The sequence below is a fragment of the Salmo salar genome, chromosome ssa23, assembly GCF_905237065.1.
Source record: "Salmo salar chromosome ssa23, Ssal_v3.1, whole genome shotgun sequence".
In the NCBI taxonomy this organism is placed as follows: Eukaryota; Metazoa; Chordata; class Actinopteri; order Salmoniformes; family Salmonidae; genus Salmo; species Salmo salar.
This window is the reverse complement of record NC_059464.1, coordinates 27610995-27635012: the sequence shown is the minus strand read 5'-3', so window position 1 is coordinate 27635012 and position 24018 is coordinate 27610995. Positions and strand designations below refer to the sequence as shown.

At 43.2% G+C, this 24018-nt stretch overlaps 1 protein-coding gene across 1 annotated transcript in view; it reads right to left on the bottom strand.

Moving 5' to 3' along the window:
• The window catches only part of LOC100286605 (cytosolic carboxypeptidase 6), a 468593-nt gene that overhangs the window by 33035 nt on the left and 411540 nt on the right, over nt 1-24018 (bottom strand). The window contains exons 7-9 of the mRNA XM_014169493.2: nt 15307-15396; nt 13117-13231; nt 2328-2439 (exon numbers count right to left, since the gene is read on the bottom strand). Coding sequence (XP_014024968.1) covers nt 2328-2439; nt 13117-13231; nt 15307-15396 — 317 coding nt within the window. The remainder of the gene's footprint in view (nt 1-2327; nt 2440-13116; nt 13232-15306; nt 15397-24018) is intronic.

Below are 24018 nucleotides of genomic sequence, written 5' to 3'. Positions count from 1 at the left end.
GAGATTCTCAAATAGCCCCCTTTTGCCTTGATGACAGCTTTGCGCACTCTTGGCATTCTCTCAACCAGCTTCACCTGGAATGCTTTTCCAACAGTCTTGAAGGTGCTCCCACATATGGTAAGCACTTGTTGGCTGCTTTTCCTTCACTCTGCGGTCCGACTCATCCCAAACCATCTCAATTAGTTTGAGGTTGGGGGATTGTTGAGGCCAGGTCATCTGATGCAGGCCTCCATCATTCTCCTTTTTGGTAAAATAGCCCATAGACAGCCTGGAGGTGTGTTGGGTCATTGTCCTGTTGAAAAACAAATGATAGTCCCACTTAGCCCAAACCAGATGGGATGGCGTATCACTGCAGAATGCTGTTGTAGCCATGTTGGTTAAGTGTGGCTTGAATTCTAAATAAATCCCAGACAGTGTCACCAGCAAAGCACCCCCCACACCATAATTCCTCCTCCATGCTTTACGGTGGGAAATACACATGCGGAGATCATCCGTTCACCCACACCGTGTCTCACAAAGACACTGCGGTTGGAACCAAAAATCTCCCATTTGAACTCCAGACCAAAGGACAGATTTCCACCGGTCTCATGTCCATTGCTCGTGTTTCTTGGCCCAAGCAAGTCTCTTCTTCTTATTGGTGTCCTTTAGTAGTGGTTTCTTTGTAGCAATTCAACCATGAAGGCCTGATTCACCAGTCTCCTCTGAACAGTTGATGTTGAGATGTGTCTGTTACTTGAACTTTGTGAAGCATTTATTTATTTCTGAGGCTGGTAACTCTAATGAACCTATCCTCTGCAGCAGAGGTAACTCTGGTTCTTCCTTTCCTGTGGCGGTCCTCATGAGAGCCAGTTTCATCATAGCGCTTGATGGTTTTTGCGACCGCACTTTTTTGCTTACTGCATGATTCCATATGTCTTATTTCATAGTTCTGATGTCTTCACTATTATTCTACAATGTAGAAAATAGTACAAATAAAGAAAAACCCTTGAACGAGTAGGTGTTCTAAAACTTTTGACCGGTAGTGTATGTGTGTGAGTATGAGAGTGAATGCAAATGGTGTTGTGTGTTTGTGTCAGAGAAAGAGTCAGAGAGTCAGAGAGAAAGAGAGCGAGAGAGTACCTACAGTATGTACTTGTGTGTGGTGTGGGTTTGGATGTGAGTGTGTGTATGTAGTTTGCAGAAGTGTGAGGGACATGAGTGGATCACTCTGCCATGAAGGAGCCCATCGATCAGAGTGTCAGTGCTAGGGGAAAAGGTTAAACTGAGGGGCGCGCCCCTTTGCTCAGCAGAACGCCCTGGTCTTATCAGGATTAGAAAGTGTAAGAAAGGGCAGATGATTCCCAGGACAGACTCTGACCTTCAGTAATCTAACAACCTGCGTTTCCACTTATAATTAACATGAAGGAAAAAAAACCCACAAGGAACGGTCCTCTAAGAAAGAAAGTGCAAGCTGAATATGGAGTACACAACAGACACCGGCACCTCAGTACTATCTAATGTCCCAGAGACCTACCGTACACGTTACAGAGAGCTGCTGAGTATCAATCCCAAAGCACCTTTCTTTAGTTCCACAGGAGTGAACTAAGCACTAAACTGGAAATAGAGTTCAGAACAGAGTTCAAACCTCAACTCAGGTGTTTTATATACTGAGTGTATAAAACATTAAGAACCTTCATAATATTGAGTTGCACCCCCTTTTTTGCCCTCAGAACAGCCTCAATTCGTCAGGGCATGGACTCTACAAGGTGTCAAAGCGCTCTACAGGGAGGCTGGCCCATGTTGACTCCAATGTTTCCCACAGTCGTGTCAAGTTGGCTGGATGTCCTTTGGGTGGTGCACCGTTCTTTATACACATGGGTAACTGTTAAGAGTGAATAACCCAGCATCGTTGCAGTTCTTGACACAAACCGGTATGCCTGGCACCTACTACCATACCTCATTCAAAGATACTTAAATCTTTTGTCCCATTCACCCTCAATGGCACACATATACAATCCATGTCTCAATTGTCTCAAGGCTTAAAAATCCTTCTTTAACCGTCTCCTCCCCTTCATCTACACTGATTGAAGTGGATTTAACAAGTGACATCAATAAGGGATCATAGCTTTCACCTGGATTCACCTGGTCAATCTATGTCATGGAAAGAGTGGGTGTTCTTAATGATTTGTCCACCCAGTGTAGAGCTAGGATCTATGTGGAATTTCAGCCCATTCTTGACTCTGAAAAGGTTGTATGTTGTGTGCTTCAGGGTGAAGAATGCACAGCCCATACTACTGTATAAAGTTTGTAATACAGATGTTAGAAGCAGGTTGGAGATTGGGACTCACTGTGTCTTGGCTGAGCTGGACAATGAGCTGTTTGACGGCGTGGAGGGTGGGGTGGACCCAGGGGGACGGCTCCTGCCAGTGACGGTTCAGGTCAAAACCCATAAGAGAGCACCTGGAAATGACCATACACATATGAGTTGAATATTTCAGATACCTACAACACTAATGTTGTGGCTGTATGTGTTTATGTATAATTCATTCAATCAGCAATCAATATTTTCTTTCAGATTTTCACTAAACAGTCAATTAGCTTTAACTACCTGATTGTTCTACAAGAATCAATCTGCACATACACTACATGGCCAAAAGTATGTAGACATCCCTTCAAATTAGTGGATTTGCCTATTTCAGCCACACCCGTTGCTGACAGGTATATAAAATCCATCACATAGCCATGCAATCTCCATAGACAAACATTGGCAGTAGAATTGCCCGTACTGAAGTGCTCCGTGACTTTCAACATGGCACCGTCATAGGATGCCACCTTTCCAACAAGTCAGTTTGTAATATTTCTGCCCTGCTAGAGCTGGAAGCAACGTCAGCACAATAACTGTTTGTCGGGAGCTTTGTGAAATGGGCTTCCATGGCCGAGCAACAGCACACAAGCCTAAGATCACCATGCGCAATGCCAAGTGTCAGCTGGAGTGATGTAAAGCTCGCCGCCATTGGACTCTGGAACAGTTGAAACGCGTTCTCTGGAGTGATGAATCGCGCTTCACCATCTGGCAATCCAGACGGACTAATTTGGGTTTGGCGGATGCCATGAAAACGCTACCTGTACCAATGCATAGTGCCAACTGTAAAGTTTGGTGGAGGAGGAATAATCGTCTGGGGCTGATATTCATGGTTCGGGCTGGGCCCCTTAGTTTCAGTGAAAGGAAATCGTAACGATATAGCATACAATTACATTCTAGACGATTCTGTGCTTCTAACTTCGTGGCAATAGTTTGGGGAAGGCCCTTTCCTGTTTCAGCATGACAATGCCCCCATACACAAAGCGAGGTCCATACAGAAATGGTTTGTCAAGATCGGTGTGGAAGAACTTACATTAGGGCTTCAGAGTGGGGCAGTGGTCTAAGGCCCTGCATCTCAGTTCAAGAGGCGTCACTACAGTCCCTGGTTCGATTCCAGGCTGTATCACATCTGGCCGTGATTGGGAGTCCCATAGGGCGGAGCACAATTGGCCCAGCATCATTCGGGTTTGGCCGGGGTAGGATGTCATCGTAAATAATAATTTGTTCTTAACTGACTTGCCTAGTTAAATAAAGGTTAAAAAAATAAGAAATTGACTGGCCTGCAGGTCCCTGACCTCAACTCCTGTTGAACGTGGAACAAGGAAGAGCTTGGTTTGAAAAGTTTGTTGTTTGAAAGTGTATTGGAAAGTTCTTGGTAGCTAGCTAGCTTCTTAGTTTGGATCCAGCGACGCAGTTGGAATCAGTTGCTGGGACTGCTTGTCTCTTTCCAGTGATCCTGTCGACCAAGGATGGGTCTGAGGAGCTATTTGGCGTCGCAGCTAGCTTAGCTGCTAGCTAGCTGCATATCAAGCTAGCGGGGTTTTCTTGAACACAGCCCACGACGCGGTTAGCCATTGTGCCTGGGACCGCGGATTTTCCCAGGTTTGTGGCTGTATAGATCCCTGCTGTTTGTTGTTTTCAATTTTCCCTGTGACCTGCCCTGTCTGGAACTGCGAGGAGTAACAGCGTAACCTAAGTTGCTAGCTACCGTGACAAAGACCAAAGCCGGCGAGAGTACTGTTGAGGACAGTGGTGTCTCTCTGTCACACGCAAAGGATATTTTCAACTAGACCTACAAGCAGTTGTTACAACAACAACAAAAATTGCTGCAAGTGTTTTGTACAAATACTGGTGGATTCTACTAATAAAATAATGGATGACCTAACCAGGTCCAGGACCTGAAGAACAGTTTGCAGTTCTCCCAGGGTCAGCTTGATGCCAAGATCAAGCCAAGATCAATGAAATAACTTTTTGATGACTTTAAATGAAATTATGGGCAGAAAGACAAATTCATCTCCATCTTTTATCGAATCAGATGGCTTACTCATCACAAAACCATTTGATATTGCCAATTATTTTAATGATTATTTAATTGACAAAGTGGGATAACTTAGGCAGGAAATGCAAACAACGAACAGTGAGCAATTGTATTCATCCATAAAAAAAACAAATAATGAAAGTAAGGGAACACCCCCCTGAATTGGACAAAATAACATGGGAACATATTGGCAGAGCACGAATCATACACTCTAATGTAAATACCACCCAAAGCGGTCCATCTCCATCCAAATCATATTGCAATTTTCTTATGGGGATTGCCAATTGTAACACCCCGAAAATCCATTAGATGGTGAGCACGCTCCACTGTGGATTTTCATATAGCAAATGATACACAAGTCAACACCCAAGGGTCAAATTTTGATAAAAGGGATAAAAAAATAAATAATTATCACCCCCTTAAAAAAGTGATTTCTGGACCGTTTTTCGATTTTTATGTCAATTACACATGTATAAGTGCTGTATGAACATACTTTTGACATATTTTATTGACATTATTTTTTGGGTTGCTTTTCCTTGTGCATAAGGCATATGTTTTGTGCATTTGGAATATGATTTCATAGGAAGTCAAAAGTGACATTTAAAAAAAAAATGTTTTGCCAAATGCCATTAGAAATGTGCAAATGAAATGTCCAATTCTTTTTTTTGTCAATTATGAAAGTATTGAATGTGCCAAATCACAGCAAATATCCAATAGATGGCGAGCGCTCTCCGCAGTGAATTTTCTTATTGCAAATGTAACACAAGTCAAGACCCAAGAGTAAAATTTTGAAAAAAAGATTTTTTTTTTGAAAACTTATCACCCCCTTAAAAAAGTGGTTTCTGGACCGTTTTTCGATTTTTTTTTTCTTCGATTTTTGTGTCAATTACACATGTATAAGAGCTGTATGACCATACTTTTGACGTATTTTATTGACATAATTTTTGGGGTTGCTTTTGCTTGTGCATAAGGCATATGTTTTGTGCATTTGGAATATGATTTCATAGGAAGTCAAAAGTGACATTTAAAAAAAAATGTTTTGCCAAATGCCATTAGAAATGTGCAAATGAAATGTCCAATTCTTTTTTGGTCAATTATACATGTATGAAAGTATTGAATGTGCCAAATCAGGATGTTTGTCCGTTTGCCATGTACGAACATAGGAAGTCGGTTTCCAAACCCAAAAGTCAGTGAACCATGGTCCAAATGGCATTTATACTGGCCAAATTATATATAGCCCTATGTTAAGCCATGAATCAACGTAGATGGTCTATTTGTCATGTATGATGAGGGAGAAGTGGGACTCTGTTGTTTTTAACATTTTTAACGAATTTGACATGCTCAGAATGCATAATTGACTGGCCTGATGATCTCGGGATGGCCGTGCAGTGACTGTGGTTCCTCTCCATCGCTCGTTGTGTTGATTTCATCATGTCAACTTTGGTGATATTTTTTGCTGTTGAATCATATTGCAAATGCGCGTTACAGAAATGCATAATTGACTGGCCGTGCAGTGACTGTGGTTCCTCTCCATCGCTCGTCACCCAGCAAGTCAGCGTCCATCAGTCAATTAGATGTCATTCTGACCCCAAACTGATACCATCTGACACCAAATCCACTTTTTCCAACTCGTATAGAAGCCAACTATCACATATGTCAGAGCAGGCCCATAATTCACAGCGCCTTCAGTTTTAACCATAAAAAAACATAAAACACGTAGTTACGTTCTAGCTGCGGGTCCAGCTCTGACATTATGTGTAGGCCTATGTGAGGCGACCCCGAATCCCAAGTTTCGGCTTGATAGGTCATTCAGTGCTCGAGCAATGGCCTTAATTGGTGCTGAAAATCCACTTTTTCAGGGCGTTACTACGGGGTCCCTGAATGAGCTATCGGACAGAAACCTTGGGGTCCATCTCTATGGGCCGAGGCGGTTTCAATGCACCTAGTCTTGCGACTCTGGGACATTTCTACATGTCGCCATGTTCGTGATATTCAAAATGAATTGAACATATTGCAAATGCTCGAGGCTGTTTCTCGGTCTGAGAACCTTCTAGAGCCACATAACTCACCATGCACTATCGACTTGAGCTCTAGAACAGGTTTCTAAAGTTTCAGAGCTCTAGGTCTGACGGTTCTTGAATCGTTCAAACGAAAGTAACTATTGCAGGCGCTATAAGCCTTTAAGCCCCACACTGTGTCACTATGGCCTAGCTGTGTGTGTGTGTTAATTTTTTTTTCTCAAATCTGACTGATTGAATGACTGATTTACAGTTCATGAGGGTTACCTAGTCACACATATGAAGTTTTGGAAAGATGTGACTTTTCTAACCCTTCAAAACAGCTACTGTGACCCCTATTTAAGGCACTTCCGGTTGGCACAGGAAGCTTAGAATCGACACACGTTGTCTTTGGGGTAGGCATAAACAGAATCCTGAATCCTAAGTCTTTACCTTAAGAATTGACTGAATGACACAGGGTTGAGTTGCGTGATTTTCACAATCTGCAGGTTGGTTACATTACAACAGCTTTAGGGTGTTTTTAACAACTTCCGGTTGGCACAGGAAGCTTAGAATCGACACAGGTAGACCTCACAGTAACCTGATTGATTGTTATAGAAGACAGGTTCATAAGGCATTCATAACCCACATAGGCTTCAGGTTGAATTTAGGAGAATAGTCAATGTATTCCTATGGGGAGAGAAGTCATTGCACGCTGTTTGATCTAAACACCTTCTTTTCACTCTGAAGGGTTAATGCCACATGGTCAAGGTTAGGCTTGCAAAGATCAGGAGGACCTCAGGAACGCTCCTGAGGTTGAATTGTGCTTCTAACCCTAACGGTTCTCTCGCTGTCACCCAAAAGCACTTGACATTTCGGTTCAGGCTTCATATTTTGTCTACTTATCTTCACGGTTACTGCTCTCAGAGCAAGCTACGGTCAAGCGGGGCGTCTCGTTGAACTCAGCACAGCCTAGAGATAATGGTAATGCCATTGCAGGCTCTGTGTGTCTTTAAGCACTGCACTGTGTCACTCCATCCTTGCTGTGTGTGTGTGTGTGTGTGTGTGTGTGTGTGTGTGTGTGTGTGTGTGTGTGTGTGTGTGTGTGTGTGTGTGTGTGTGTGTGTGTGTGTGTGTGTGTGTGTGTGTGTGTGTGTGTGTGTGTGTGTGTGTGAGAGAGAGCTTTTCTTTGACATCTGATGGGATAAATGACTGATTTACAGTTCATGAGGGTTGCCTAGTCACACATATGAAGTTGTGGAAAGAGCTGACCTTTTTAACCCTTCAAAACAGCCCCTATGACACCATTTTAAGGCACTTCTGGTTGACACAGGAAGATGAAAGTGAACACATATCCTCCTTGGGTTAGGCTCTTATAGAATATTGAGTTTTAAGTCTTTACGTTAAGAACTGACTTATTTACAGAGGGTTGAACAAGTGTGTGTTGTTTCAGAAAATCACAGAAAATCACAGAAATCTCACAGAGCTCCGAAACCCACATTAACAGACTCATCTGAACACACTGCAACTGGATCTGTAACTTTTTGGAAAAAAACCCTCATATTTTTGAATACCACCAATTTGCCATTGTACAATTTCTCTGAAATGACCATTGGTAAATGTCTGGTTCTTTTTCCCTGACACCGTAGGCTCATGTACTTTGATGTGAAGCGGTCAAATCAGCACTCTATTTTCATGTTTGACTTTCAATCCCAGAAAAATGGCCTTAACTCGAAAAGCGTCGAGGCCTCGACTCCATCCTGTTTGGGGCCAACTGCCCATTATGCCAAACCCATGCTCACCGAGTTTCGTCTTCGAAGTCTTTTCCGTTTAGGAGAAAAAGCTGCGTCGTGATTGGTGATGTTTGTTACATTTGCAATATGATTCCATTCACCCTGCTGTGGTATAATCCGGGACTGGAGAGAAATTACCAAAATTTTAACATTTTATTCAACGGAAACCGAAGGTCCGAGAAACTCCGTTCGATGACTTCCCGGAAGATCTGGCCCCGGTGAGCGGCCCGACGCCGTCCGTGGATTTATCGGATGTCGTCGGACGTCTAGTAAGGGACCGTACATTTGCAATATGCACTTTCTCACTAACCATACAGCTGGCGCAAATGAGTTCCCTTCATGTATGAAAAGCATTGCAAGTTTGAATTTTGTAAAGTTAGTGTGGGAGAGGTGGGAAAATTATTGTTATCGATAAATAATGATAAACCTCCTGGCATTGACAACTTAGATGGGAAGCTACTGAGGATGGTAGCTGACTCTATAGCCACACCTATCTGTCATATTTTTAATCTGAGCCTAGAGGAAAGTCTTTGTCCTCAGGCCTGGAGGGAAGCCAAAGTAATTCCGCTACCCAAGAGTGGTAAAGCGGCCTTTACTGATTCTAACAGAGACCTATAAGCTTGCTGCCAGCTCTTACCAAACTGTTGGAAAAAATTGTGTTTGACCAAATACAATACAATTTCTCTGTAAACAAATGAACAGACTTTAAGCATGCTTATAGAGAAGGTCACTCAACATGTACTGCACTGACACAAATGACTGATGATTGGTTTAAAGAAATTGATAATAATAAGATTGTGGGAGCTGTACTGTTAGATTTCAGTGCAGCCTTTGCTATTATTGACCATAACATGTTGTTGAAAAAAACGTATGTGCTATGGCTTTTCAACCTCTGCCATATCGTGGATTCAGATCTATCTATCTATCTATCTATCTATCTATCTATCTATCTATCTATCTATCTATCTATCTATCTATCTATCTATCTATCTATCTATCTATCTATCTATCTATCTATCTATCTATCTATCTATCTATCTATCTATCTATCTATCTATCTATCTATCTATCTATCTATCTATCTATCTATCTATCTATCTAATAGAACTCAAAGGGTTTTCTTTAATGGAAGCTTCTCTAATGTCAAACATATAAAGTGTGGTGTACCTCAGGGCAGCTCTTTAGGCCCTCTACTCTTTCCTATTTTTACCAATGACTTGCCACTGGCATTAAACAAAGCATGTGTGTCCATGTATGCTGATGATTCAACCATATACGCATCAGCAACCACAGCTAATTAAGTCACTGAAACTCTTAACAAAGAGTTACAGTCTGTTTTGGAATGGGTGGCCAGTAATAAACTGGTCCTGAGCATCTCTAAAACTAAGAGCATTGTATTTGGTATAAATCATTCCTTAAGTGCTAGACCTCAGCTGAATCTGGTAATGAAGGGTGTGTTTGTTGAACAAGTTGAGGAGACTAAATTACTTGGCGTTACCTTAGATTGTAAACTGTCATGGTCAAAACATATAGATTCAGTGGTTGTAAAGATGGGGAGAGGTCTAGCCGTAATAAAGAGAAGCTCTGCGTTTTTGACACCACACTCCAAAAAGCAAGTTCTGCAGGCTCTAGTTTTGTATAAACTTGATTATTGTCCAGTCGTGTGGTCCAGTGCTGCAAGGAAAGACCTAGTTAAGCTGCAGCTGGCCCAGAACAGAGCGGCACGTTTTGCTCTTAATTGTAATCAGAGGGCTGATATAAATACTATGCACACAAACATATACAGTTGGCATTGCTGTTATGATTTTAGTTGTCCTTGATGTCCTTTGTTTTAAATGTATTATTTTGTTTTATTATATATTTTTTGCATTGTTGTTTGCTGTTGTCTTCTGTCTTTTCTTTTTTTCTCTTTAGTTCATTCTCTTGGTTGTTGGTGCATTGGGAGGTTCTTGGGGGTGGGGAATGGAAATAATTGAAATTTTTCTTCGGGGGGGGGGGGTTTCGAAAGGTTGAGGGACAGCTATTGGGGAACTGTGGGGGGGATCTTGGAAGGTTCGGGTTCATATTTTTTGGCCTGGTGGTAGATTTGTCAACGTGCCCTTGAGCAGGGCATTGACCCTGGATGCTTCTGTGTGTCGCTCTGAATGGGAATATGTTGGATGACTGGTATGATGTAGTTGGTGAGCTGATTCACTGCAAGTATATTGTATGTTTTGGATATTCAATAAATAAAATAAATAAAAAATTATAAAATACTATGCATGCCAGTCTCTCTTGGCTAAGAGTTGAGGAGAGACTGACTGCATCACTTCTTTTTATAAGAAACATGAATGTATTGAAAATCCCAAATTGTTTGCATAGTCAACTTACACACAGCTCTGACACACACACTTATCCCAGCAGACATGCCACCTGGGGTCTTTTCACAGTCCCCAGAACAAATTCAAGAAAGCGTACAGTATTATATAGAGTCCTTATTGCATGGAACTTCCTTCCAACTCATATTGCTCAAATAAACAGCAAACCTGGTTTCAAAAAACAGATAAAGCAACACCTTGCGGCACAACGCCTCTCCCTATTTGATCTAGATAGTTTGTGTGTATGCATTGATATCTAGGCTATGTGTGCCTTTAAAAAAAAATGTATGTTGTTCTGTCCTTGAGCTGTCCTTGTCCATTGATCTGTATTATGTCATTCTGTATTATGTTTCATGTTATGTGTGGACCCCAGGAAGAGTAGCTGCTGCTTTTGCAACAGCTAATGGGGATCCTAATAAAATACCAATACCAAAAAAAACTCCTTTGGGATGAATTGGGTCGCCGACTGAGAGCCAACATCAGTGCCTGACCTCACTGATGCTCTTGTCGCCTAATGGAAGCAAGTCCCCACAGCAATGTTCCAACATCTAGTGGAAAGCCTTCCCAGGAGAGTGGAGGCTGTTATAGCAGCAAAGGGGAGACCAACTCCATTTAAATTTTTTGCACATGATTCTGGAATGAGATGTTCGACAGCAGTTGTCCACATACTTTTGGCCATGTAGTGTAGCTAATTATTGGACTCCAGTCAAAGAGCAGCTAATGCCAGGACCTCTAGTCAGAGTGGCTGTGGAAGAAAGGACTCTGGGCTATTCAGCTGCTGCTGCTCAGTATCCATGACTTTCACGGGGGCCTGTGTCTGCGTGTCAGTGTCACTGTGCATGCCTGAGATAGTCATCTGTGGTCAGCAGTGATTGATTCTGTTTCCTGCATGCATCTGTTCGATCCCCCCCCAGATGCCGTGCTGAGCCCACAGAAAAGCCAATTAGGCCTCACTGGTAGGGGCAGAAAGAGACGCTCTAATTGACATCATATTAATATGGAGCCAATAATAATAATAATAATAATAATACATAGGACTCATACAGTGCTTTCAAGAACCCAAAGTCGCTTTACAATTGTAGAAATGAAAACAAAAGCAAACAAACAGGAGTCAAAACAAAACGTCAAACTAAACAAAAACATGAATAAAGAGAGGGGTGGGCTCAAAGAAGAGAATGAGTGTGCTGTATCGGTGTATGGGGAGAGTTCGGTATCTGGATACGAACCCAGTTCAGTATGGTGAAGAGAGGAGTGTCTTAGTAGTGTATTTCTCTGTGTGTGTGGGGGGGGGGGAGAGATCTTGTAATCAATGCATTGGGAGACAGGAAGCCAGTGGAGTTCACGGATGACAGGGGTGATGTGGTGCCTGGACGTAGTGTGGGTGAGGAGTCATCTTCTATTTCTCCCTCTGCCTCCAAAGCGCCATCCCTGTAATATGAACTGCTGGCTTTCCTGTTCTGCTGTCTCTTTTCTCCTCCGTTGACAGTTCAACTCAATGTAATTGCTGCAGTAGTCCAGGCTGTTGCAGGTACTCTAAATCAAATCACCTTTTATTCCCCACTGCTAGTTCTCAATCCAATCATGCGCGCAAAGACACACACACACACACACACACACCATTCAGCCAGGCCGACTGCATCATTTTCCAGAGTTGATGAAAACAGCCTTTAAAACGGAACAATTAGCAACAAGATGTGTCTAACCTCATCATTGCCAGAAAGCACACTTGATCTACAGACAGACTCAACGCAGTGGGGGGGAGCGGCCACTAGATGGCAGCCACAAACGCATGTTCAGTGGCAGCACTATCATCTCAATGAATTTGTATTCCTCATGTCCACCCCATTAAGTAAAAGGCAATTATGGAGAGGGAGGTGGAAACGATGCCCATGGAGCCTGTGTCTCAACGCTAAACAAAGGATGGAGTGTATGGCCTCAGAAAACACACACAGCTCAGCATATGAGACACAGTACTGCAAGGGCATACATTTGGCACAGGCAAGATTTATCTTACGCAAGAATAGAGACAGAAATATGTATGTGTGTGTGTGTGTGTGTGTGTGTGTGTGTGTGTGTGTGTGTGTGTGTGTGTGTGTGTGTGTGTGTCTTTGCGCGCATGATTGGATTGAGAACTAGCAGTGGGGAATAAGAGGTGATTTGATTTAGAGTACCTGCAACAGCCTGGACTACTGCAGCAATTACATTGAGTTGAACTGTCAACGGAGGAGAAAAGAGACAGCAGAACAGGAAAGCCAGCAGTTCATATTCCAGGGATGGCGCTTTGGAGGCAGAGGGAGAAATAGAAGATGAGAGGGCCGGCAGCCCAGCCTGCTATTCCCACACATGCATCTAGCGGCCCATAAATCATCTGGTAGGGGACCTCCACAGTGGGCGTTACCAAACACATCATCACAGCATCTCTCTTTAGCACTAGCAATGTGCTGCAGTCTAGTCAGAAATCTCTAGCGGAATCCATCAAAAGTACAACTTTTCAGTAGACCTCAAGCAACAGGACGGAAATTATTACAACTGAACTGCTCTTTTTGTCCATGAAGAAAGGGGAATTTTATATATCGATGGTTGAGCTTACCTGTAGTTGCCTAAGTAGACCCCGTCAGGGTTGAGCATGGGTACAATCTTAAAGATCACATGGTCACGCAGGATTACGGCTACAGGATGCTGGCTGACCAGGAAGTCAATCACTCCTAAAGCAATACAAAGGACACTGTCAGGGTTATTAAGCCCTCCAGATTCACTCTACTGTATGGCTGGAGAGAATCATGCTCAAAGCTATTCTATTTCATTCACACAAATATGCACACACATCCTCACACACACTCCCAGTAAAATTGACTTGAAAAGAAAACCCAAGGCCCCAGTTAATTGAGTTTTGAGAAACAAAAAGAGAAGGACAAAAGGGGAGCATTATAAAAATCAGAGGGGAAACCTGAGACATCCCTCCAAAATCGATACAAATGGAATAGAGCTGACAGTGGGATAAAAACAGACAGCGCAGAGGACCTGATTAGCCCACAGGGCCTCAAACACTGAGTGAGGGAGATAACGCTATCTGCTACAGATGAGACACAGAGACAGCCAACGAGAGAGAGAGCGAGAGGGAGATTGAAAAAGAGAGCGAGACAGAGAAAGATAGCATTGAGACATGTAAACAGTGCCGGCCACTGAAAAGCCCTCCACAGCCCTGGACTGAAGCAGGATAATTGACAGGTAAATAAGAAGCAGAGAGGGCCGACAGCCAGCACTGTGTACCCCTCCCTGCCTCCCTCCCTCCCTCCTACTCCAGCCGCCCGCCCCACTCTGTCCTGCTCGTTACCACTAATGGAGGCATAACAAGCTCTCTAATTGAGTCAATGTGGCAGGCAGGAGGAGAGAAAGAGCGTGGGATACAGGTACAGGCCACAGAGTGTGCCGTCTAATTGCTCGGACTTCCTGAAATGATTTCATGCACATCTGCGTGTCGGAGCAGGGGTTGGTCCTAAGTGGAGCTCAAAGTCACATTGAGCTAAGTGCACTGTCTGCTCTCAGAGCTATGTGGTGACCAAACACTATGACACCAACTGGGAGTTTTTCAACTGTTTCTTACACTCGATTTTCAACAATGGGAAAGTAAAGAAGACCCAAGACAAGACATCTTATTAACTGTAACTCACTCTTTCTGCACTTCAGATATCCTTTATGTTGAGGAGAGAAACCCTCCAGGAGTTCAGTTACTTGTCAATGAAACAAGTATTTCTCACCTGAAGAGCCTATCTTAATGAAAGCCTGAAAAATGGCAGACACGTTAAGGGAGGTATGAGCGGAAGCCAAGGCTCTTTTTGAATCATCTGCTTCTTTTTCCACTTATTTCCCTGTAATTCTATGAGAACTTGACAAACTGCTTGTGAGATGCTCCACCTGGGCTGTGTGTGTGTGTGTGTGTGTGTGTGTGTTCTTTGTGTTTGTGTGTGTGTGCGCATGCGTATTAGGAGAGAGACCTACCTTGACAGATGCATGGAGACAGAGACCTACCTTGCCAACGGGTGGAGACAAAGACCTACATTGACAGATGGGTGGAGATAGAGACCTACCTTTAGAGATGGGTGGAGATAGAGACCTATCTTGCCAGATGGGTGGAGACAGAGACCTACCTTGACAGATGGGTGGAGACAGAGACCTATCTTGACAGATGGGGTGGAGACAGAGACCGACCTTGACAGATGGGTGGAGACAGAGACCTACCTTGCCAGATGGGTGGAGACAGAGACCTACCTTGCCAGATGGGTGGAGACAGAGACCTACCTTGCCAGATGGATGGAGACAGAGACCTATCTTGCCAGATGGGTTGAGACAGAGACATACATTGACAGATGGGTGGAGACAGAGACCTACCTTGACAGATAGGTGGAGACAGAGACATACCTTGCCAGATGGGTGGAGACAGATACCTATCTTGCCAGATGCGTGGAGACAGAGACATACCTTGCCAGATGGGGTGGAGATAGAGAGAAACCTTGACAGATGGGTGGAGACAGAGACCTACCTTGCCAGATGGGTGGAGACAGAGAGAAACCTTGACAGATGGGTGGAGACAGAGACCTACCTTGCCAGATGGGTGGAGACAGATACCTATCTTGCCAAATGGGTGGAGACAGAGACATACCTTGCCAGATGGGTGGAGACAGAGACATACCTTGCCAGATGGGTGGAGACAGAGACATACCTTACCAGATGGGTGGAGACAAAGACATACCTTACCAGATGGGTGGAGACAAAGACATACCTTGACAGATGAAGGATGCAGGCGACTCCCCAGGGTGTACACGGGCTGTGAGGACAACAAGCTTCTTCTGCTTCTCTGGATTCTGTTGAGCTGGAGATGAAACACACACACACACACACACACACACACACACACACACACACACACACACACACACACACACACACACACACACACACACACACACACACACACACACACACACACACACACACACACACACACACACACACACACACACACACACACACACACACACACACACACACACACACACACACACACACACGTTAGATGAGAATATGGTCAGGGACACTGGGGCCCTGCTGTCAGAATTAATTGGTCACTAAACACACTTCACAGGTATGCGGTGTAAATTAGCATTCAGGTCAATTCAGTGACAACATTCAGTGACTACTGCACGCTAGTGTAATAAGGAACATACAGTATCTGCAGACTGGGATGGAAATCAATTATATTTAACATTGTTAAAAAGGGACATTGTGACCCAATGGAAATTATGTGACATGTGTGCTAGTGAGACTCCTCTAACCCATTTGTCCAAGGACAGGCTCTTTTTAATGCTGCAAATTAAATTCCATGTACGGTTTCCCCCACTAAAGATGCTACAATGACCTCCAGATCCATTTGGAGATATTCTGCTGGAGGTATGTTTTCACAATCTACATGATGTCCATGATAGACTGCCCAGCTTAATGCACCATAAATCAAATCTGCCTGCTATTTTCTCTCTGTGAAAGTACCAGGCTACAGGGGAAATGAGGAAGAATTGCATTCAGGCTAATAAAATTGGCTGGATGAATACCGGTGCTGCTGGACAAAAAGCTGTTAACATGCTGATCTGCCTCCACCTGCTGCGAGTCACGCTCATACCTATTCCTGCCTCCTCTGTTCTGGGTGGCGGACGGCGGTACGGGGCTCTGACGCCGCAGCAGCCTTTGTTCATGCAGCACAATGTTCCCCTCATTATCAACTACATGATGGGATTTCCAAACACCAGGCTCTGCCTCTCATTTCCAAAGAGAGCAGACAGGTTTTATTACCATCAACATGGTTACCTGCTGAATGGAGTGCTGGTATTCACCAGACAAAGCAGCATACAGAAACACAACAGCACAGATACAGTCCGCCTATATCCCTGAATCTGTTCTGCATCCACAATGGCCCCCTCTACCTCACTACATATAGTTACACACCATACATTACCACATACAGGCCAAACCTTCCTTCGCTTTGTCTCTTATTCAATATGGATGACTACATTCCATATAGCAGGGATCATATTCAACTATATGAAAAATGGATATATCTCTGGGCATGTGGCCCAGTGGTCACAAAGAGGAAGGTGTGCGTTTGCATCTTCAGAGAGTCCAGTGGATGAATAAGTGATAGAGAGACGCCAAGCACAATGGAGGAGAGGATGGATTGACACCTTGGCTGGTATTGAGGAGGGGGTATCACTGGTGCCCAGGTCAACCTACAAATACTTCCCCCTCACTCTCAGCCAGCGCATGAATGAATCATTAAATAAGCGCATGGATTATTCAGCACGCTCTTTGAATAATATATACATTTATCACGGTCCGTAAAAACAAGCAAGAATAGAGCTAATAAACTCGGCAAAAAAAGAAATGTCCCTTTTTCAGGACCCTGTCTTTCAAAGATAATTCATAAAAATCCAAATAACTTCACAGATCTTCATTGTAAAGGGTTTAAACACTGTTTACCATGCTTGTACAATGAACTATAAACAACTAATGAACATGCACCTGTGGAACGGTCGTTAAGACACTAACATCTTACAGACGGTAGGAAATTAAGGTCACAGTTATGAAAACTTAGGACACTAAAGAGGCCTTTCTACTGACTCTGAAAAACACCATAAGAAAGATGCCCAGTGTCCCTGCTCATCTGTGTGAACGTGCCTTAGGCATGCTGCAAGGAGGCATGAAGACTGCAGATGTGGCCAGGCCAATAAATTGCAATGTCTGTACTGTGAGACACCTAAGACAGCGATACAGGGAGACAGGACGGACAGCTTGCAGTGGCAGACTACGTGAAACAACACCTGCACAGGATTGGTACATCTGAACATTACACCTGCGGGACAGGTACAGGATGGCAACAACAACTGCCCGAGTTACACCAGGAACGCACAATCCCTCCATCAGTGTTCAGACTGTCCGCAATAGGCTGAGAGAGGTTGGACTGAGGGCTTGTAGGCCTGTTGTAAGGCAGGTCCTCACCAGACATGACCGGCAACAACGTCGCCTATGGGCACAAACCCACCGTCGCTGGACCAGACAGGACTGGTAAAAAGTGCTCTTCACTGACGAGTCGCGGTTTTGTCTCACCAAGGGTGATGGTCGGATTTGCGTTTATCGTCGAAGGAATGAGCATTACACCGAGGTCTGTACTCTGGAGCGGGATCGATTTGGAGGTGGAGGGTCCGTCATGGTCTGGGACGGTGTGTCACAGCATCATCGCACTGAGCTTGTTGTCATTGCAGGCAATCTCAATGCTGTGCGTTACAGGGAAGACGTCCTCCTCCCTCATGTGGTTACCCTTCCTGCAGGCTCATCCTGACATGGCCCCCCAGCTTGACAATGCCACCAGCTATACTGCTCGTTCTGTGCATGATTTCCTGCAAGACAGGAATGTCAGTGTTCTGCCATGGCCAGCGAAGAGCCCGGACCTCAATCCCATTGAGTACGTCTGGGACCTGTTGGATCGGAGGGTGAGGGCTAGGGCCATTCCCCCCAGAAAAGTCCAGGAACTTGCAGGTGCCTTGGTGGAAGAGTGGGGTAACATCTCACAACAAGAACTGGCAAATCTGGTGCAGTCCGTGAGGAGGAGATGCACTGTAGTACTTAATGCAGCTGGTGGCCACACCAGATACTGATTGTTACTTTTGATTTTGACCCCCCGCCCCCTTTGTTCAGGGACACATTATTCAATTTCTGTTAGTCACATGTCTGTGGAACTTGTTGAGTTTGTCTCATTTGTTGAATCTTGTTTTGTTCATCCACATATTTACACATGTTAAGTTTGCTGAAAATTAACACAGTTGACAGTGAGAGGACGTTTCTTTTTTTGCTGAGTTTACTTTATGGCTCTTAATTTGATGGGGGTGGGGGGGTAAAAGGGGACTGTGGCTAATGTTGTGAGGGTTGTGAGATGGTGGGTGCGAATTTGATTTTTGATTTTTTTTTTGCATATCCCCACTCCCCCTGAGATACTCTCGGAGAGTGGGGTCATAGCCAGGGTCTGCCATTATCAACGGTCTACCCTGGAGCAATTAGGGTTAAGTGCCTTGCTCAAGGGCACATCGACAGATTTTCCACCTTGTCAGTTTGACCTTTGTGTCACTCCCACATGAAAAAATACTACAGTTTACTACAGTACTTACTATAGAATTCTATAGTAAACTGTAGTATACTGTATAATACTATACTTCACACTGTAGTAAAGTTTGATAATGTGTAGTACTTACTATAGAATGCTTACTACAGTATTTAAATTATTGTTAACTGTAAATACTACAGTATAATACAGTATACTACTTTAGTCTGACTTTAGTCCGCAAAACACTACAGTGAATACTACAGTAAAGTCTGCAAAAACACTGCAGTGAATATTATAGTATTTAAACCATAGTATAGTATAGTACTGTATTTTTTATGTGGGCTGGCCCAACGCTGGAGGGTTGTGAGATAGGCAGGAACTTCAGCTTGAGAGCAAGTATCACTGCCTGTGATAACAGACAGTTACTTTGCAGTTGATACCACAACCAATCACTGTGGTTTGGAAAGATGGTTCTCTTGAGATGATTCTAACCAATGCTAAGAGAAAACCAGGCCTGCCCACATGAAAAAAGACTACAGTTTACTATAGAATACTACAGTACTTAATATAGAATGATGTATTAAACTGTAGTATATTGTATAATACTATACTACACACTGTAGAATACTTTGATCATGTGTAGTACTTACTATAACATGTTGTATTATACTGTAGAACACCATAGTAAATACTACAGTGTACTACAGACTATAAAAAAACATTAAAAACTACAGTGATGTTTGCAAAAACACTACAGTCCGCAAAAACACTACAGTAAATACAACAGTAATGTCCGTAAAAACACTCCAAAAACATTACAGTCCACAAAAAACTACAGTAATTACTATAGTATATAATACAGTTTTTTCTTACTATAGTATTTATACTACAGTAAACTGTAAATACTACACTATACTACAGTTATGTCTGTAAAACTACAATAAACACTACAGTGAATACTACAGTAAAGTCAACAAAAACGCTATAGTATTTAACCAATGAATAGTATAGCATTTTTTTATGTGGATGTTTGGAGAACCCGACATGAGCCTATAACTGTGTTGTTTGCTGCAGTTGGTCCTCAGTGATTCTAAAGATACTCAAGTGTAAGATTCCATCTTACCATCTCAGAGTTTCTAAAGAATACTATTTGTCAGAGCCGAATACTATTGTGCCCAATGGAAGCAAACTGTACCAATGCACTTCAGCCAAGCTTGAATACTGCCAAATGATTTTCACAGAACGCAGCCATCGGAGGTCGACATTTCTCCACACGTTTAGTGTTGCTAATGGCTGGAAGTGATTGTGTGTCTTATTGCTATGTACACAAACTTAATATCCTATTGATCCCCCCTGAGCTTCTGCTGAGCTGAGAAAATGCTAATTGGCAATTGGCTGCACACCCTTTCCCGTCTTTAATTCCAATTACGTTTCTGAGGGCCTTGGAAAACATGGATTTCTGGTGTGTGTGTGTGTGGGGGGGAGGGGGGGGGCATAAACATAAAGCATTATTCTGTTTTTAAAAGAGAAGAAAAAAAGATAGTTCCCTCTTTTTCTCTCTTTGCCCTTCACAGAGACAAATGACTTTGCCATTCAGGAGTCTCGGCGGAACAGCCGGGGCGTTTCTTGTAAATGTGAGTGCTTGCGTTTCACCAGGCCCGGCGCTCACTTGGGTGTGAAATTCCATCAGTTATGAATTCCACCTTGGCCTCGACCCGACACGACATGACTCCTGATGCACAACAATGGAACAGTGCCCATATTGTGCCGTGGGCGATCACAGGAGTGCTCCATTCAGAGAGGACTTACAGAGTAAACCTAGCATGCACACAAAGCCCCTCCACATTAAAACCAACAGTCTTGAAACAGACTCCAACAGCCACCACACAACACAAATCCTTGTGGGGTTAGAAAATAATGCTCTGGTAGAAATATATATTTTATGCTAATTTGCCCTTGCACTTCATCAGTGCAATTTCTACCAGGCTTGCAGCTTAGCGAAGATCTACAGTTTATCTTAGTGCAGTGTATGGAGAGTGCATAGGGTCCCTGCTGCCTCCTCAGCCCAAGCACTCCCCTGCAGCTCTGTCTGTCTGCCTCTGCCTCTGCCTCTGCCCAGCCGAGCGTTCAGCCAAACAGCACCACAGGTTCCAGCCCCCATGCGCACAACACAGCACACAGCTGCAGTGGCACAGCCTTGCCTGAAGGTGCCGCTAAAGATCAGCAGGGGGCTCTGTAATCCCAACAAATCCAAATACACAGAAAGATACTAGTCTAGGGGGGAGTGAAATAAAACCTTTTAACACAAGACAAATATGCTGTAGAGCAGGGAACATCAAAAAAATTCAGCCTCGGGAGAAATTTTTCTTAAGCGGGTGGTCGAGGGGCCAGAACATCATTACAAATAAATTGTAGACTGCAAATTGACCACAAGCCCAAACAGACATAATGTTTGACTAAAACATAATAATTTCAAACCTTGCTTACATTTGTATACAATCACGTGTTTCTTTATTACACGTGGGAATACTTGGGAACAGATTTCTTAAATTAAAATCACTTGGAGCTGATATCCTGGTGTATGTACTTTTTTTTTGGGGGGGGGGGACCCTTATGTACAGGCAAACTCAGTTTTTTGCTCACTTTATTTTGGCTAAGCATTGGAAAGACATTTTTATACAGTTGAAGTCGGAAATTTACACACACTTAGGTTGGAGTCATTAAAGCTCATTTTCAACCACTCCACAAATTTCTTGTTGACAAACTATAGTTTTGGCAAGTCGGTTAGGAAATCTACTTTGTGCATGACACAAGTCATTTTTCCAACAATTGTTTACAGACAGATTATTTAACTTATAATTCACTGTATTACAATTCCAGTGAGTCAGAAGTTTAGATACACTAAGTTGACTGTGCCTTTAAACAGCTTGGAAAATTCCAGAAAATTATGTCAGGGCTTTAGAAGCTTCTGTTAGGCTAATTGACATCATTTGAGTCAACTGGAGGTGTACCTTTTATAATTTATTTTTAAATCCAATCAGTAAAGAACAAATTCTTATTTTCAATGACAACCTAGGAACAGTGGTTAACTGCCTTGTTCAGGGGTAGAATGACAGATTTGTACCTTGTCAGCGTGGGGATTCGATCTTGCAACTTTTCGGTTACTAGTCCAACGCTCTAACCAGTATGCTACCCTACCTGTGCATGTATTTCAAGGCCTACCTTCAAACTCAGTGCCTCTTTGCTTGACATCATGGGAAAATCAAAAGAAATCTGACCAAGACCTCAGAAAAAAAATTGTAGACCTCCACAAGTCTGGTTCATCCTTGAGAGCAATTTCCAAATGCCTGAAGGTACCACTTTCATCTGTACAAACAATAGTACGCAAGTATAAACACCATGGGACGACACAGCCATCATACCGCTCAGGAAGGAGATGCGTTCTGTCTCCTAGAGAAGAACGTACTTTGGTGCGAAAGGTGCAAATCAATCCCAGAACGACAGCAAAGGACCTTGTGAATATGCTGGAGGAAACAGGTACAAAAGTATCTATATCCACAGTAAAACGAGTCCTATATTGACATAACCTGAAAGGCCGCTCAGCAAGGAAGAAGCCACTGCTACAAAACCGCCATAAAAAAGCCAGACTACGGTTTGCAACTGCACATGGAGACAAAGATCGTACTTTTTGGAGAAATGTCCTCTGGTCTGATGAAACAAAAATAGAACCTTTTGGCCATAATGACCATCATTTTGTTTGGAGGAAAATGGGGGAGGCTTGCAAGCCGAAGAACACCCTCCCAACCGTGAAGCACGGGGGTGGCAGCATCATGTTGTGGGTGTGCTTTGCTGCAGGAGGGACTGATGCACTTCACAAAATAGATGGAATCATGAGGTAGGATATATTGAAGGATATATTGAAGCAACATCTCAAGACATCAGTCAGGAAGTTAAATCTTGGTCGCAAACGGGTCTTCCAAATGGACAATGACCCCAATCATACTTCCAAAGTGTGCGTGAGCAAGGAGGCCTACAAACCTGACTCAGTTACACCAGCTCTGTCAGGATGAATGGGCCAAAATTCAGCCAACTTATTGTGGGAAGCTTGTGGAAGGCTACCTGAAACATTTGACCCAAGTTAAGCAATTTAAAGGCAATGCTACCAAATACTAATTGAGTGTATGTAAACTTCTGACCCACTGGGAATGTGATGAAAGAAATAAAAGCTGAAATAAATCATTCTCTCTACTATTATTATGACATTTCACATTCTTAAAATAAAGTGGTGATCCTAACTGACCTAAGACACGGAATTTCTACTAGGATTAAATGTCAGGAATTGTGAAAAACTGAGTTTAAATGTATTTGGCTAAGGTGTATGTAAACTTCCGACTTCAACTGTGCATGTGTATGTCATGTTTATTATCCAGGCTTATACACTGACATCTGCAACTACTGAAACACATTCTCAGAGATAGGATAAGGAATCAAATTAAAGCCACCACAGAGGACTAAGTCAATGTCAAACTACACTTGTCATAGTTAAACAGATACAGTCAGCCTTGAAAAACATACTTGTTTTAGTTTAAAACCTGGTATTTTATCTTGGATATCTAGTCTTTGTCAATGCCCCCCTCCTTAGTGCTGTATAAGCAGAGTGGAGGGGTGATAAGAGGTGAGCTTTGAGAGTGTACCTTGCTGAGCAGGTCTACCTGTAATGAACCTCTTAACACTCCCATCATCACAGACCTCAATGGGCCTGTCACAGCACTGCAGATAAGGAGGGGACTTACATTAGGAAAGTCACGAGTCAGGGAGGATAATAAGTGAGTGTAAAAGGGAGAGAGAGAGTGTGTGTGTGTGTGTGTGTGTGTGTAGAAGAAAGAGACAGACGGACGGACGGACAGACGGAGGGAGGGAGGGAGGGAAATGTATGCCCTCACTTTAGCATCAAACTGCTCTCTCAGCATATTTTTCACCTGAGAAAGTCACATACGCCACATGTCATTTTACGATCAGGTCTGATAAATATGTAAATTTTATCAAAGAAGAAAAGTGTCTTTGACAAACAACCTGAATGTTATAGAATTCGAAGGTCACTCCAATTGTGCAGTTCAGCTTTTTTTGCTACAGCCTCAATCCTTCTAATTCAAGCAGATAAGACTTGAAAGGCAGAGGAGGCCAGTGGGTAGAGCTATAGGAAGACAGGCTGCTCATTGTAATGGCTGGAATGGAATTTATTGAACGGAGTCAAACATGTGGATTCCATATGTTTGATCCATTTATTCCATTCCAGCCATTACAATGAGCTTGTCTTCCTATAGCTCCTCCCACCAGCCTCCTCTG